This window comes from Lytechinus variegatus, chromosome 7, assembly GCF_018143015.1.
Source record: "Lytechinus variegatus isolate NC3 chromosome 7, Lvar_3.0, whole genome shotgun sequence".
In the NCBI taxonomy this organism is placed as follows: Eukaryota; Metazoa; Echinodermata; class Echinoidea; order Temnopleuroida; family Toxopneustidae; genus Lytechinus; species Lytechinus variegatus.
The window spans coordinates 38,660,957-38,675,439 of record NC_054746.1 but is presented as its reverse complement, the minus strand read 5'-3'; the positions used below and the strand labels follow the sequence as shown (position 1 = coordinate 38,675,439).

The window sequence follows — 14,483 nt, the reverse complement described above, 5'->3', positions numbered from 1 at the left end:
ACTATCTACAGATCTGGCTGAATAACAAGGCACTTTCATCTGCAGCTGCAATCTGTGGAGCAGGTCTCCTATTCTCTATGGAAAAGCCCCTACAGCTCAAAACGACAGACACAGGCTTTATTTTTCCTTCAAAATGAGCCCTAGAAATCCATCTTAGGAGTATGAATGATAAACAGGAGTGGGTACATGTACATGTAGACTGCAATCACACCAAATAACTCATCGTAATCAACTACAATGTAAAGCTAGAAGATTTGATGGCAATGATCCCCCTTCTTCCATGAATATGCAATCAACACGAGAAGTCATGTGGAGACATATCTCGTTACTTATGATGGAGGTTGCTTCTCATTTTAATAACCAATAATCATCATTTCCATCTAGGACTGAAACTGAAATTGTCTTGAGAAAAATTAATCACTTGTCCACAAGGATTTCAAAGAGATACAGATCTTTAGGACATAATGACACATACCAGGTTAGCTGCGGAGGACATGATTTTTAAATTGCTTTTACTCGAAAAAAACACAATAATATGAAAATAAAAAATGTGTGTACAGATGAGACAATTATGTACAGTTTGTACAGTGTAAAATTCATAAGTTTCTAAGTAACAAACCAGACCTCTTTCAAATTTTTTTTCTTTAATATAAAAATAGAGGTTTGTACGTATGTTTATGATCAGTGGGTCCCGAATTCACAATGGTGGTTTTTAAAACCATCAGTTGAACCCATGGTTTATGCAGATTTCCTGTATAAATTACACTTATTTACCACGTACCGTACATTAACAAAATGTCCAATGCTGATACATTTTGTCACAGTGCCCAAATTGATGCCTGTTGCCATGGTTTAGTACGCTATTTTATTCATGAGTCCACTCTTCAAACAGTGGACTCAAGAACAAAATAGCATCTAGGTCTAACCATGGTAACAGGCGTCAATTTGGCGCACTGTGACAAAAACGTGCATCAGCAATGGACAATTTTTATACACGCGCCCGATACGCGGGAAGTTAAGCGTAATTTATACAGGAAATCTGCATAACCATGGATTCAACCATGGGTTTTCAAAACCACTTTTGCGAATTCGAGCCTGGGTGTCTCACTCTCACCATAGACTCATGTGCTTTAGTGATAGTCTTATAAAAAGAAAAATAAAAGTTAAACTTTCATAAAATGAATTTTGGAAGCAAGTTTGGTTTAATTAGGATGGCTCTTTTTTTTAATTATTATTGTTAATATCTTCATGAATTAAAATGGGAATGTAAAAGACTGTACATTTCTGTTCCATTGCAGAATATTGCACTGTTGTAATGGGAATAGTGTGTACAGTATCATTCTAGTTAAGCATGTATTCTGGGTGCAGATAGTATGCTAAGTGCAGTAGTTAAAAAAAAATTAGCTGATGTGAAGTATTGCAAGTTCATTTGGTGACACACATTAAGGGATGCTCCCAGCTGAAAATATTTATAAATATCTAAATAAAAAGAATTAAATTCAATGACCAAGAAGCTGAAAATTTCAACAAAATTGGATAACAAATGAGGAAGTTATTGAACTTAGATATTTTGTGAAAATATGCATGTCATCATGAATAGTCATTAGGTGGGCTGATGAAGTCACATCCCCAGTCCCCACTTTCCTTTTTCTTATTTTATTACATGAAATCATAATTGTTTCATTTTTTTCATACACGTGTGAATGAATCTCCTTTAGAATGAAAAATGTTGCAGCAATGAATATCTAATGCACTATCGGTTGCCAATCCAATTTTTCAGTTCTTGGTAGTAAAAGTTTGTATAACAAAATACAAAAGAACAAATGGAGTCTGATAACTTTGTTATTCCTTGTCCAATTTTGATTAATGATTCAGTGTTTTATTTGTCGTTTTTTTTATCGGTTTAAATCATATTAGTTTCAGCTCGGAGCATCCCTTTAAAATATGAGTAATGAATTGAATAAAAATTACTTCACGCCCTAAAAATTAATTTGCAACATTTTTTAAACATGCTTTTCAGTTTTGAAACTTGCAAAGATCCAAAAGTATGTATTTACCAGAATGGCTTTGCAACAATATAAAAATAAAGAAAACTGTCCTGATTTCTTGTTTAAAAAAGTCAAACTACTTTGATTATCAAATTTTGTCTGCACCAGAATGTGTTCCTTACTGTAAATCCCATTTAATAAGTGCTTTGAGTCTAATGGCCCATTGTAAGAAATCATTTGCAAATATGCAATGGATTGCAAGGCCCCATCTTACAGAGATTTGCAACTGATTCAATCAACCATAACTACATGTATGGAAAGCCAGCAACATACACATCTAAAATGCTTGTTCAAAATATTGATGGATATTCATACATTCATTGTTTTCTTAAAAATTCAGTGTGCCTTCTTTTGTTATAAAACAAAAGACATTGTGCAAATAGAAAAAAATTATGATATCGATGGATTTCCATTTATTTGGGGTTGATCGGATCAGTCGTAAGTCTTCATAAGACTGATCTGCTTCCTGAAACAATAATTACATCTTTTAGCTAAAAATGATATAAAAAATATCAATTATAACAAACCAGATATTTGCAATTGATTGGAAATATTTTCTCACAACACCCTGTCAGGCATTTAATTAAACACACACGCATTTACATGTACATGAAGGCTTGCAAAAGGCAATTGCACAATAGATTCAATTTATAAAATGTATAACGCAGCTGTTATTACCTATGTACAAACACAAGTAGACACTGTACATATTTCATTTACCAGAAATTATTGATTTTTCAATATTTATTTTTCACAAAAGATCCTCAACCACACTCAAAAGACACAAACTTATGAGAATGGAAGGTTAATTGCATGTTGTTTTTTTTTAATACATTTTTGCAATGTTACCGTCTTCATGTACTGTGGCACATGAGTGTATCCATGTGTACTAAACCTATCAACAAAGATGGAAAACTATGAATGAATGTTATCTACATGTACTTTCATTAAAGGATAATCATGTAAAGTTAAAGCTTTGAACCTATCTATCCAATGATTGGTGGCACACACCAATATCTAAAATCAGTATCGGTCATAAATATTGATATAAATATCAGCAGTTATTTGTTTTTCTTTATCTCATCCTTTAACTATCAATAGCTGTAAGCCAGAATTTACTAGGTGGGGTGGCACTCTCAGTAAAAGCTTGCTATACTAATATTCCACACTTCCATGAAACTTAATTTCAAAGCATCAACAGGGATGATATTGAGTGACTGATGTGTATATGTACATGTAATGTACACACGTGCAGTATACTGCACACTTAAATTGTGTCATAACATGCACAAATTTATGAAGCATTTTCAATTTGACCCCATGGAAGTCTATCATCTCTACATGCCAATATGAATTATGACTGTTAAAGTTTGACAAGTACCAAGCAATGGTTTTATAATGACTCACCTTTGAAGAGACACTGCCTGTTCCTGGAGGGATTGTTGAACCTGATACAGTCCTGCTACTACCAAACGATCCAAAATCATCGCTTTTTGTGCTTTTAACACTTGAATCACCCAGTGTCGATCCATCATTTGAGCTGAACGTTCCAAATTCATCATCATTTCTGGAGTCCATAACAGAACTAGACGATGGACCAGGATTTGATCCAAAGTCTCCAAAATCATCATCATCATCATCTCCTGCTGTTGCTACTGAATGATTTGGTGTTTTCTCATCACCAAACCTTCCCCAATCATCACCATTTTTTTGTTGAATTTGCTTGCTGATTTCATTTACACACATACTTTTGGTTGATGAAAAGTCTCCAAAATCATCAAAATCATCATCTTGCTTTCTGAATGAAATTACATTGTCAGACTTTTCTTTTTCAGCATTGTCAAAGTTTCCAAAATCATCATCATCATCTTCACATTGCACTGTTGTTTTACTTTGAGGTGTTGACAAATTAATTTTAGTATTGCCACAGTCGGGTTTGGGCCAGCTCTCTGAATTTGAAAGCACACCTTTCCCTGTATTGTCTGAAATTGCTTGAGGTTGCTGAGTTCTTTCCGCTGATCCAAACTCTCCAAAGTCATCACTTTCTTGTGTGTTTTCTTTACCTGTATTATAATTTTTTGACAGTTCTGGGACTTCTGCGTTAATTGACTGCTTGGCATGACTATCAGCAGATGAAAAGTTATCAAAATCACCCCATTCGTCATCATTTACAGTATTTGGTCCAATATTTGATGAATGATTGCTTGTATCTTCTTCACATATAACATTTCCAGAACAATCATCCTTACCTTCAGGACTAGAATCAGAGGGTGTCATGATGCTGTCAATTCCAGAATCAAAGGTTTGTCTGTCACTGTCTCTAAAGAAGCTGAGAGATCCTGTTGATGGTTTCTCTAAATGAGCAGTCAAAGAGTCACTTTTTCTTCTTGTTACCTCACTCTCATCATCATTTTCAACCATGTCTTTATGTTCACCAGTTGCTACTTGGTAATCTGTAGAAGACTGTGAAGGAATCCTAGATTGAGAATCTGACAGCACACCTCCTGCTTTAATCCCTGTGTGTGGTATTTCACCAAGAGGAGATATTCCACCTATTGAAGTACTGTCATCTGAGTGGAGGTCATCAGAACTTTTATTTAAGCCCTTGCCATCTCTGTCTAAGCTCTGAGGAAAATGAGCATTGTGTGATTCATAATTTTCATGAGAGTTGTTCTTATTGAGTACATAGGATGACACTTCGCTTAACTTGCCATTGTCCAAAAATGATTGGTCACTCTTACTGGATCCTCCAATGGGATGATTCTGAAAAGATGCAAAATCTGCAAACTCATCTTCCTCATCACTTTCATTGCCATTAATAGAGTGTGCTTTTATGTTATTATTAGTTAGAAATTTGTCACTAGTGTTCTGCTTATCTTGACTTGGGTTGGGTGACCCAAATGCTGCAAATGTTCCAAAGTCCTCCTGATTGTTAGAAGGATGGGAATCATCTGTAGGATGGAAGGGGTCAGATAGATCAGGTTTGATGGGCTCAAACGATCCCTTAGTTGAGCTAACCCACTTGCCTGGAGGAGAGTCTAGACCTACAGGTGCACTGGAGAAATTGCTGAATTCGTCATCATCATCATCAAATGCAACATCATCCATGGGAGGTGGTGAAGATGATACCATTGGTATAAAGGTCCCATTGCCTGATGTTGCCATCTTGAAATGCTACAAAGGGGAACAAAAATAAAACAATTAAATGTAACACCTTCAAGATTAGTGATTTCTTGAGTATCAGCCCTAGCATCCAACTACAGGGATCTTTGTACTATGTTGCTAGAGTCCAATGTCTATGTAATTTGTTTGCGAACAATTCTGCTTTAATATATGAATGTACAAGCACAGTGATTACAGGTACTTTGTACATAAAAAGCCAGTCAGATTTTTTTTACACTTTTATAATTATCCTTTGTTTGAAAGGGGAGAAGGATTTTATAATTATTTTTGAGCATTTTACCACATTTGTTGGAATCCTACTCACGGCCGACTATAAAGAAGACAAAGTTAAGTTGACTTGTTGAAAACCCATTTGCGCTAACTCAAAACAATGCCTTGTCTGATTTCGAGCTGTTTGATATTGCTTATTCATTCCAAATCAGGCAAGATGTTATTGAAGCTAAAGTATTTGAAAACTCTGCTTGATTTGCTAGCATGCTGTCATAAAAAGGGACAATCTGGTCATTGTAGGCGCACACGATAATACAATGACGCTGCTCGGGAGACACTCCAGCAACCACCAGAAGAGAGCAATGAAAGATTGACATCGCGTCAGCATGGACTGGGCCTATCAGAGTTCATTTAAATAAACTGATTTGTCCTGACTCCATCCTCATCAGTTGGCACAAATCTGTTTTGACTCTCTGCAGAAATGCACACTGCGCATTCTGCCATGAACTTATATCAAACAACAATGGTACCATATACCTGTAAGTATACCGCAGTCACATTTGCTATACAGCAGCTGTATGGCGAGCCAAAAACATTTGTTTTATCAATTTTTATTCAAACCACCTATATGTAGCTAGCCGTAGAGCAAATGTGACTGAGGTATAAGGAAGTATCTATTCATATCATAGATCTACTCCATAGTTTTAAAACATACACAATGAAAATATTTTTTTTCTGATTCACACTGTATTATAGGTACAATATTCATTATTTTAAAGTTCAAAGACCCTGTTATGAAAATTGACTAAGGCTCAACATAATTGGGTTATCAAATTTCCGGAGAACACCTCCATCTCAAAATTTCTCCAACTGATGTAAAGTTGTTGCATATGTAACAGGGGTCTAAGTCAAGGCTTTAAAAAAAATTACAGTACATGTTCTTAGATATCGAAAGACAGTAGGCTAAACATTTTTATAAAAGCCTATTTTCGTAGTTTTGGTAAATCCCCCAAAAGTGAATGTCAGTATAATATAATGCTAAAGATATGCAATGAAATTTTTTTTTATCTAGGGAAATTTGTTGACTGAATGAAAAAAATATTTTGAATGGGTGCCTGATCAAACCCCTATGGGTTCCTTTTAAAAAAAACAGCAGAGATTTAGAACAAGATTAGTAAGTGGAGGGGTCACCATGGAGATGCTATCTTGAAAAATATCAAAACCATTGTTGTTATGCCATTTTGCATCATAAACATACAAAAAAAATTGTTGATGTTATATACATTTTAACAATTTTAACAAGTTTATTTTTTTATCATTTCTATCATTATTGAAGTTTTGATTTGTCTCAATATTTACCAAGTCGTAACATCGATGTACTTTTTATATGCAGTATGTTGTTCATGTTATTTTTGTTCAGAAAACTGACTTTCAGTGAAGCTTGTATATAGCTTCCCGATATCCAATCACTAAGTGAATAAGCCAAATGTTCAAAGTGTTATTTTTAAAGAAAACTAAAAACATTACAAAGAGAGGGCACTAGATAGACGAATAATCCAATTTCAATTTTCACAAAGAATTGGCTGTTGAAAAAACACTTAAAAATTAAATGAAAGATTAAAATATTTGATGAAAACCCAAGTACAATCCACATTACATGGATTCACTTCCATGTTATAGTGTTTGAAAGCGAAGCATAAAATGGTCTATTGAGCGATGGGACTAGTAGAAAGACTGCTTCAATAACTTCAGTTTCTTTCCCTTCACCAAAGCACTTTTGCCATCGATAACATTCACATATTTGGACGGTAGCACCTTTTACTGCACCCAATCTACAGAGTGAAAATCCTGCTTTCCCAAACTCTTGCTCTCTCATGCCTGTATCACAGCCTATCCTCACACATTTTACATTAAATGCCTGGTTATCTCACGCTGAGTCGAATTTCCCTGCCTAAAAATCTCACGCACACCTCGCTGGTCTTTGAACTTGGTACCGTATCTCTGTTTCTAGGCAAGACTAAACTTTGAATTAAATATGGCATGCACTTACACTGCAACCTACACTGCAGCAACATTGCAAATTTATATTTCAAATTGATGCAGAGGCAGAGAGGCTCAGCAAGGTACTGGCATGGCGATCTTTTAGTTAAGTAAAGTTTTTTAGAAGTTTCACCTTTGACATGTCATCAATCAAATCATGTTAGTCTATCTACTCTAGATAGTTAACAAGTAGGATCTCAGTAAAATGAGCAATAATCATAAATGATTTTTTTATTGTGTCTGTTAAAAAACTGGCATTATCGTGATATTGGGAACCACGTTCACTTCATACAGCAGCGCTTTATTCAGTCACACGCACGGTTCCCCATTTCCACCTCCATTCACTTTGTACACTAACCCAGGGAGCAATTGCAATTCTTAACAAAAATGGCTGATCGAGACAGGGGTAGGAGAGAACTTTTCGTTTTTGAGGTTCCAGTCTCAGTCTGTGCCCAGATGTCAGGAAAACTGCCACTCGTTAGACCTTCATCCATACAATCATGGTAAGTGCATAATTTCTCTTTTCACAATTCATTTGCAGAAATATTTAGACCATAAATCAAGCTAGTCCCGTGAGTATGGTCAATTACACGGTAAGGTCCTGGGCTCCCGCCCGCTATGCGGGCGGGAGTTCCCTGGGTTATTTGTACACAAGTGCGCGTACACAAATCTAATTTATGAGTGGTTCCCAAAACCACGATATGTCAAAAAAACTCAATTAAATCACACAAAATTATTGCTAGTGCAAGAAAGAATTTCATATTGCATTCATTCACTCACAAACAAAGTCACAGTCACAACACGTCATAAAAATCATCCTCCAACTACCAGTACCACACAGCCCCCCCCCCCCCCACACGTTAATTACACTACACACTGGCACTGCAGTGCAGTGGCAAGTCACCGGCGACTGGGATACGCCCGCCAGCTGGTCATGTTTCTCACGTTTTCTCAAACATCCTTCAAGCAAATAATTACAAAATAAATTATTAGTGAATGCTTACATGGTTACGATTCTTTAAAACAATCAGTCTCCGCTAGGAACATAAGAGAGGACAGATAATCATAAAACAAACACTCCATTCGTGTTCCACGTCTGCTTCATGTAGGAGTCATCTTGTCTTACCTCTTGTAAACGTAGAGGGCGTGCATAGTTTTCGGAAAACAAGAGAGATCTAGCTAGCTAGCTAGAATAGTGAGCTTTCAACAAGAGCGACATACCTTACTCCTGTCCCTGGCCCTAGCTAGAGATAAGCTTGGCTGGCGGCAGTGCTTCCACTCTTCTCGAAATCCAGGAAATTCCTGGTAGATTTGCTATTTTCCAAGAACATTTCGGGAAGTGAGAAATTTTGGGAAAAAATATCATTGCGCTCACTCGCAATTCTTTTGCCCGATTCATCAAAATTTTGGCTCATTAGGGTAATGGGCCCTATATTTCATCTTTTTTGTGTGTATAGAAGAGAATTATAACATCTTATGGAAGACTGGGAATCATTTGTAAAATTCAAAGATATGTTGTAAAATTCAAGGAACTTTCAGAGTAACTTCCAAGAAGTTTCGTTTTGAAAAGTGGAAGCACTAGCTGGCTGGCAGGGTGCAAATTTTTATTTAAGAAATCGACAAGCAAGGAAAAAATGAAATGACCAATTTACCCATTGCACGGTGAAGGCAGTCTGCGAAGTGCACCATACATTTTCAAATTTTACGGGTACTTCACTACCCCCTGGATGCCAGCTGCTTAGGGGCCCTGACTCCCTGTCCTCATTGGTTTGCTCCCGGTGTGCTCTTATATACCCATCCCCTTTCTATTTTCCTTCAGAATCTTCACTGAGTACAATTACTTGTGTTTTCCATAAACTTTGCAATTTTCTTATTTTTTAAAAACATTTTTACAAATATCTGTTAACATCTTCCTGGTTCAATACAATTCCTTCTTATATTATTTTGATTATCAATAAAACCATTTCATGATTTGCTAAATAATATGACATCTTTTGCCATTAATTGATAAATTAGCACATCAATGATGTGGAGCTCATCCGGCATCTCGCAACAAAATTTAAAGCAATTTTAATTTCAGCCCAGTCGACACTGTAGTGAATTATATTGGTAACATAAATTGAGGGTATAGAATTGAAATTGATGAAGAAATGACAAAGAAGAATTTTTTGTGATCTATGAATAAATTTCATATAGATTAAGAATAAATAATTTTCTAGTCAAAATTTCTAAACTCTGTGTAGAACCTTGGTGAACCTCATGTAGCTCTCAGATGGAACAAAAGTAATCAAAATCAATCAACAAATAAATAAGTATTTTTTGTGAGTTTTGAAAATATATGAATAAATTAGCATGTTTAATGAGTTTCAAAATTCTGTGTTGAAATTATGTATCACCACCTCGAGCTATCATAAAAAGCAAGCAAAATTGAAATTGATCAACAAATGAAGAAGAAAAAAACCATTTTTTTATATTTATGAATAAATTTTGCATATATAATGTTCTAGACAAAATTTCAAAATTTTGTGTACTAGTTTGGTGAACCTCATGCAGCTCTACCAGATGGAAGAAAAAATCAAACTCGGTCAACAAATGCAGAAGAAGCATTTCTGTGATTTATGAATAAATTTTGCATAAATTAGCATAAATAATTTTCTATTGAAAATTTCAAAATTCTGTGTAAAAGTTTGGTGAACCTCATAAAGTTCTACCAGATGGAAGAAAAAAAAATCAAAATTCGGTCAACAATTAAAAAAGAACCTTTTTAATTTTCATGTGAATTTTTACAAATATGCATATTTAATGAGTTTCAAAATTTTGTGTAGAAGTTTTGAATCCCCCACCTAATGCTATCATATAAAGCAAACAGAATTGAAATCAGACTTGTATGATGAAGAAGAAGCATTTTGAAATTCAGTCAACAAATAAAGAAGAAGCATTTTCTGTGATTTATGAATTTTGCATAAATTAGCATAAATAATTTTCTACTCCAAATTTAGAAATTCTGTGTAGAAGTTTGGTGAACCTCATAAAGCTCTACCAGATGGAAGAAAAAAATCAGAATCGGTCAACAAATAAAGAAGTATTTTATGTGAATTTTAAAAAATAAGCATAAATTAATTTTTGCATAAATTAGCTTAAAAATTGTTCCAGTCAAAATTTCAAAATTATGTGTAGAAGTTTGGTGAACCTCATGAAGCATTACCAGATGGAAGCAAAAAAATCAAAATCAGTCAACAAATAGAGAAGCATTTTTTGGTGAATTTTGAAAAATGCGCCTAAATTAGCATATTTAATGAGTTTCAAACTTCTTAATAAAAGTTTTGAATCCCCCAACTAGTAAAAATGACAGCCCCCCCAAAAGAGGTCAAAGATCACCACCATAGAAGCCACTCAAGCTAAGGTCAGGTTAGAAGGCACTCCTCCCCTTTACCTATCCCTAAATTTCCTCCATGGTCTTGAGTTAACGCTTGCATGTTTCCTCTGTAAAATATGATGGTCATTGTGTGGTCATCATAAACTAGTTAAACAGCTTAAAAGTTTGTTTGAAATGATGGATCCAGCCCTCATACTCACACAGTCTTCTCTTTCTCCTTCTTTACCTCCTGAGTAATTCCATTAAGTATATATGTCCTGCTCCCTTCCTGAATTTGTTTGCTCATTTTAATAAAAAATTTCAATGCTCTAAAATGATGGCTTGGGCAGTTCATCAAGTAAAATGGAGGAAAATGGGGTCAGATCGGACATACAAAAAGTGATTCGTATATGGATTTGCCCTTCTCTTCCTACTGCCTGTGTTATTTTTTACAATTGTTGTTTTTAAAACACATTTAATATTGACTGATGGAAATATGCCCAAACTTGACCCATATTTCTCTGAGTGAACAATGAGTTCAATACAGGTTTTTCAATCACAATAGGGAACATGATGTTTCATCGCTTGGAAGTTTAAGCCAGCCAATATATTTTTTAATAACCATCTTAAGCAGCGATGTAGTGCAATTTCATGGAAATAGAATCTATAGAAATATGGATATATATATATTTGTTAGAAATGTATTCTCTTGTGACATGTTAATATTGTAAGATCTGAGTTAGAGCAATTGCGGATATCAAAGGCACATTCAGTGCACGTATCCTTGTTTTTAGCCTTTTTTTAATTATGAAAAATATTGCTGCTTTACAGATACAAGGTATCTTCACATTCTTACATGCCCTTATGTGCATAGTTGAGAGACCATGGCAATATAAACTTATATTTTAGATCACTTCTGCATAAAATGGAGTCCACGGAAAAAAAAACATGTATGTATAATAGCACCCTCCCATTCCTACAACAAATGGAAAAAAAAGAGTAGTTTTGTAAATTACCAGCTTGTGTGACTGCTTGTGGAAGTAATCATATATATATATCTCAACCAATGTACATAACTTATTGAAAAAAAAACACAATGTGATGTATGAACCATCTCAATATTTCATCAAAGGGACTATGAATTTGAATGTGGCAATCAATCCAAATAATGAATGTGTTGGAGAAAATTTTGCACGATAAACTTAGTAATCAAAATATCTTTTACACGACCTTACAATCACTTTTACAAAATAGAATACTTTGTAAATGATTTGGGGTTATTTCATGGCAGTGTCAGCATTGACTAAATTGTCAGCTGTGATTATCTCAGTGAACTCCTTGGTTTGACTGCCTGAGAAGCTCTCAGGCACTGACTATACAGTGCGTATCAAAAAAAAGTTTACACTTTGAAAAAGCCCTGGGAATTGAAAAATATACATGTGGGTAATTTTTTCACATATAATTGTGGGTTTGGGTCTCATCTATCTAATGAAATTAAAAGTTTTGACAGAATGTTACATTTAAGTGAGCACTGTCCATTTTTGTAGAGCTCGCAGAAATCTGTTTGCGCAGAAATACTCGTTTTCATGCTGTGTAAATGGTAATGGGCGAAATCAAACTTACCCTGCGAAACATTTCTCATACATTTCCCTTGCAATTTTAGTCGACTGAAATAAAACGGATACATTCAAGCATTTTTTAACAATTTTGCCACCCAAATTGAAATTTCAACACTCAGTAAGCACAACCTTCACCCTTTTTTGTGCCAGCTGGATCTGAGGACGTAACTGAATCTGAACAAAAATTTATATCAGACATCTCCAGCATTTTTTACTAAGTTTGTATCATTTAAAGTGGGTTTACATTTCATTTTTTCCATTTGACACTTGTTTCTCCACACTTTTCCCAAGCTCGACAATGATTAATAAAATGAAAATGAAGCCTAAGCCATTTCAAATCACAGTTCAGTGTAAAGCAAATATCGACTCGATGGTCTTTGTGTGCGGGGGAGTGGGGTGGGCGCAATGCACTCTTCAAAGTGTTTTGGGCAAGAAAACAAGTTTTAAAAAGGTAAAAGATATCATCAAATCAATTTTACTAGCTAAATTCCACGTGTTCTTCATGATTAAGGTCTACTTTTATTCGCATAATTATTTCCAAGTTCTGCGCAAATCATTTTTCACTAACTTTTCAAAAGTAAGTGGTGCTCACTCAAGCGGAAATATTTTGCGACAGTTATATCGTCATTTGCTTAAATGGATCTGTACCAATGTTAAAATGTGGAAAAATCTTCAGGATATTACAAATATATAATTTTACAGGATTTTTTCTTAGTGTAAACTTTTTTTTGATACGCACTGTATTATGGTTCCAAAGGGTTTCAAAGATGTGTGAATCTCAGAAGATATCACAACAGCTGAAAATTCACACTTCAACTAACTTTGAGAATGGATTTTTATCAGAATAAAAGAGTAAATTGGGGGTAATATACAAGACTCCTCTCTCTCTGTGACAAAAACATTCAAAATATCATAAGGAGATTACAGGGGGAGGGGTCTTGACAGAAGCACAGTGTTTTAAAACTGGTAATAGGTCAACTAATGATAATTTTTACTGCCCTGGGACAATATTTCAATCAATGTGTCATCCATATGGTATTTTCTGAATTCTACTCTGATGGGCTACATATATATAGGCCTACATGTAACATAGTTTACATGTGCAAGTATAAGCTTTATACTAATATAGTCACCCACTTACATGTATGCCCTAAAGATAACTGAAATATCAATAAATATTAACATAAAAACTCATTAGGGGATGACTCCTCTCAGTGACCCTATTCAGAAGCCAGACCACAGCCAAGAAATCTTTCCATGAAGACAACTCATCCCAAGAAAAAGCATTAACCAAAACATCAATATCACAACTTCACAGATCTATTTTTTTCATAAACATACTAGATTGATTCCTTCTTTTATTGACACAAAAATAATTGAAAATCCATGTGAATCATGATCTGAATTAATTTCATACAAATGAAGGGATTCATATACATTCTACAAGTCCATCATAACGTGGCAAGGAACATCTCTGCCTGTTGTCAAGTTATTGTTACACTAGTCCTGACCAAAGCTTTAAAGGGGCACTCCAGGCTGAATATAATTATATCTAAACAAAGTGAGTAAAATCTACCAAGCGAAATGCTGAAAGTTGCATCAAAATAAGATAACAAATAACAAAGTTACTGAATTTTAAAGTTTCACTGATAAAATGGAAATCTTTAAAAAAAAATCAATGTTAATCCTTGTCCGATTTTTGTCACATTTTCAATGTTCCGTTCTTTTGATTTTTCTTTGTGTTCAAATCATTTCATTTTCAGCCTGGAGTACCACTTAATTCCCCAGGTGAAAAAAATTAATACTTGTTACCAGAAAACAAAGTTTTACATAGTTTATAATTGAGTGAAATTCAGCATTCCCCTTCACAATATTGACAAAAAAGTTTAGACCTTACATCAACAAAATGAAATTAATGAGGTGGAATTGGCATGTTAAAATTTCTTAATTTTCTTGTCCAGGTTGGTTAGTGTCTTCTGTAAATGGTGGTCACCATACATGTAATGCAGGCCTTTTTTTGGCAAGCAG

General features: G+C 34.7%; 1 protein-coding gene across 5 annotated transcripts in view; it reads right to left on the bottom strand.

The window, feature by feature from the left end:
* The window catches only part of LOC121419228 (aftiphilin-like), a 38,937-nt gene extending 30,305 nt beyond the window's left edge, over window positions 1-8,632 (bottom strand). For 4 of the 5 annotated variants that reach the window (XM_041613588.1, XM_041613589.1, XM_041613591.1 and 1 more), the window contains exons 1-2: window positions 8,486-8,631; window positions 3,456-5,222 (exon numbers count right to left, since the gene is read on the bottom strand). In XM_041613588.1, coding sequence (XP_041469522.1) covers window positions 3,456-5,213 — 1,758 coding nt within the window. In that variant the 5' untranslated portion in view covers window positions 5,214-5,222; window positions 8,486-8,631. Of the gene's footprint in view, window positions 1-3,455; window positions 5,223-8,485 lie in introns of all 5 variants that reach the window. The other variant, XM_041613592.1, reaches the window with a different exon arrangement.
* Between the last annotated feature and the right edge of the window lie 5,851 nt (window positions 8,633-14,483).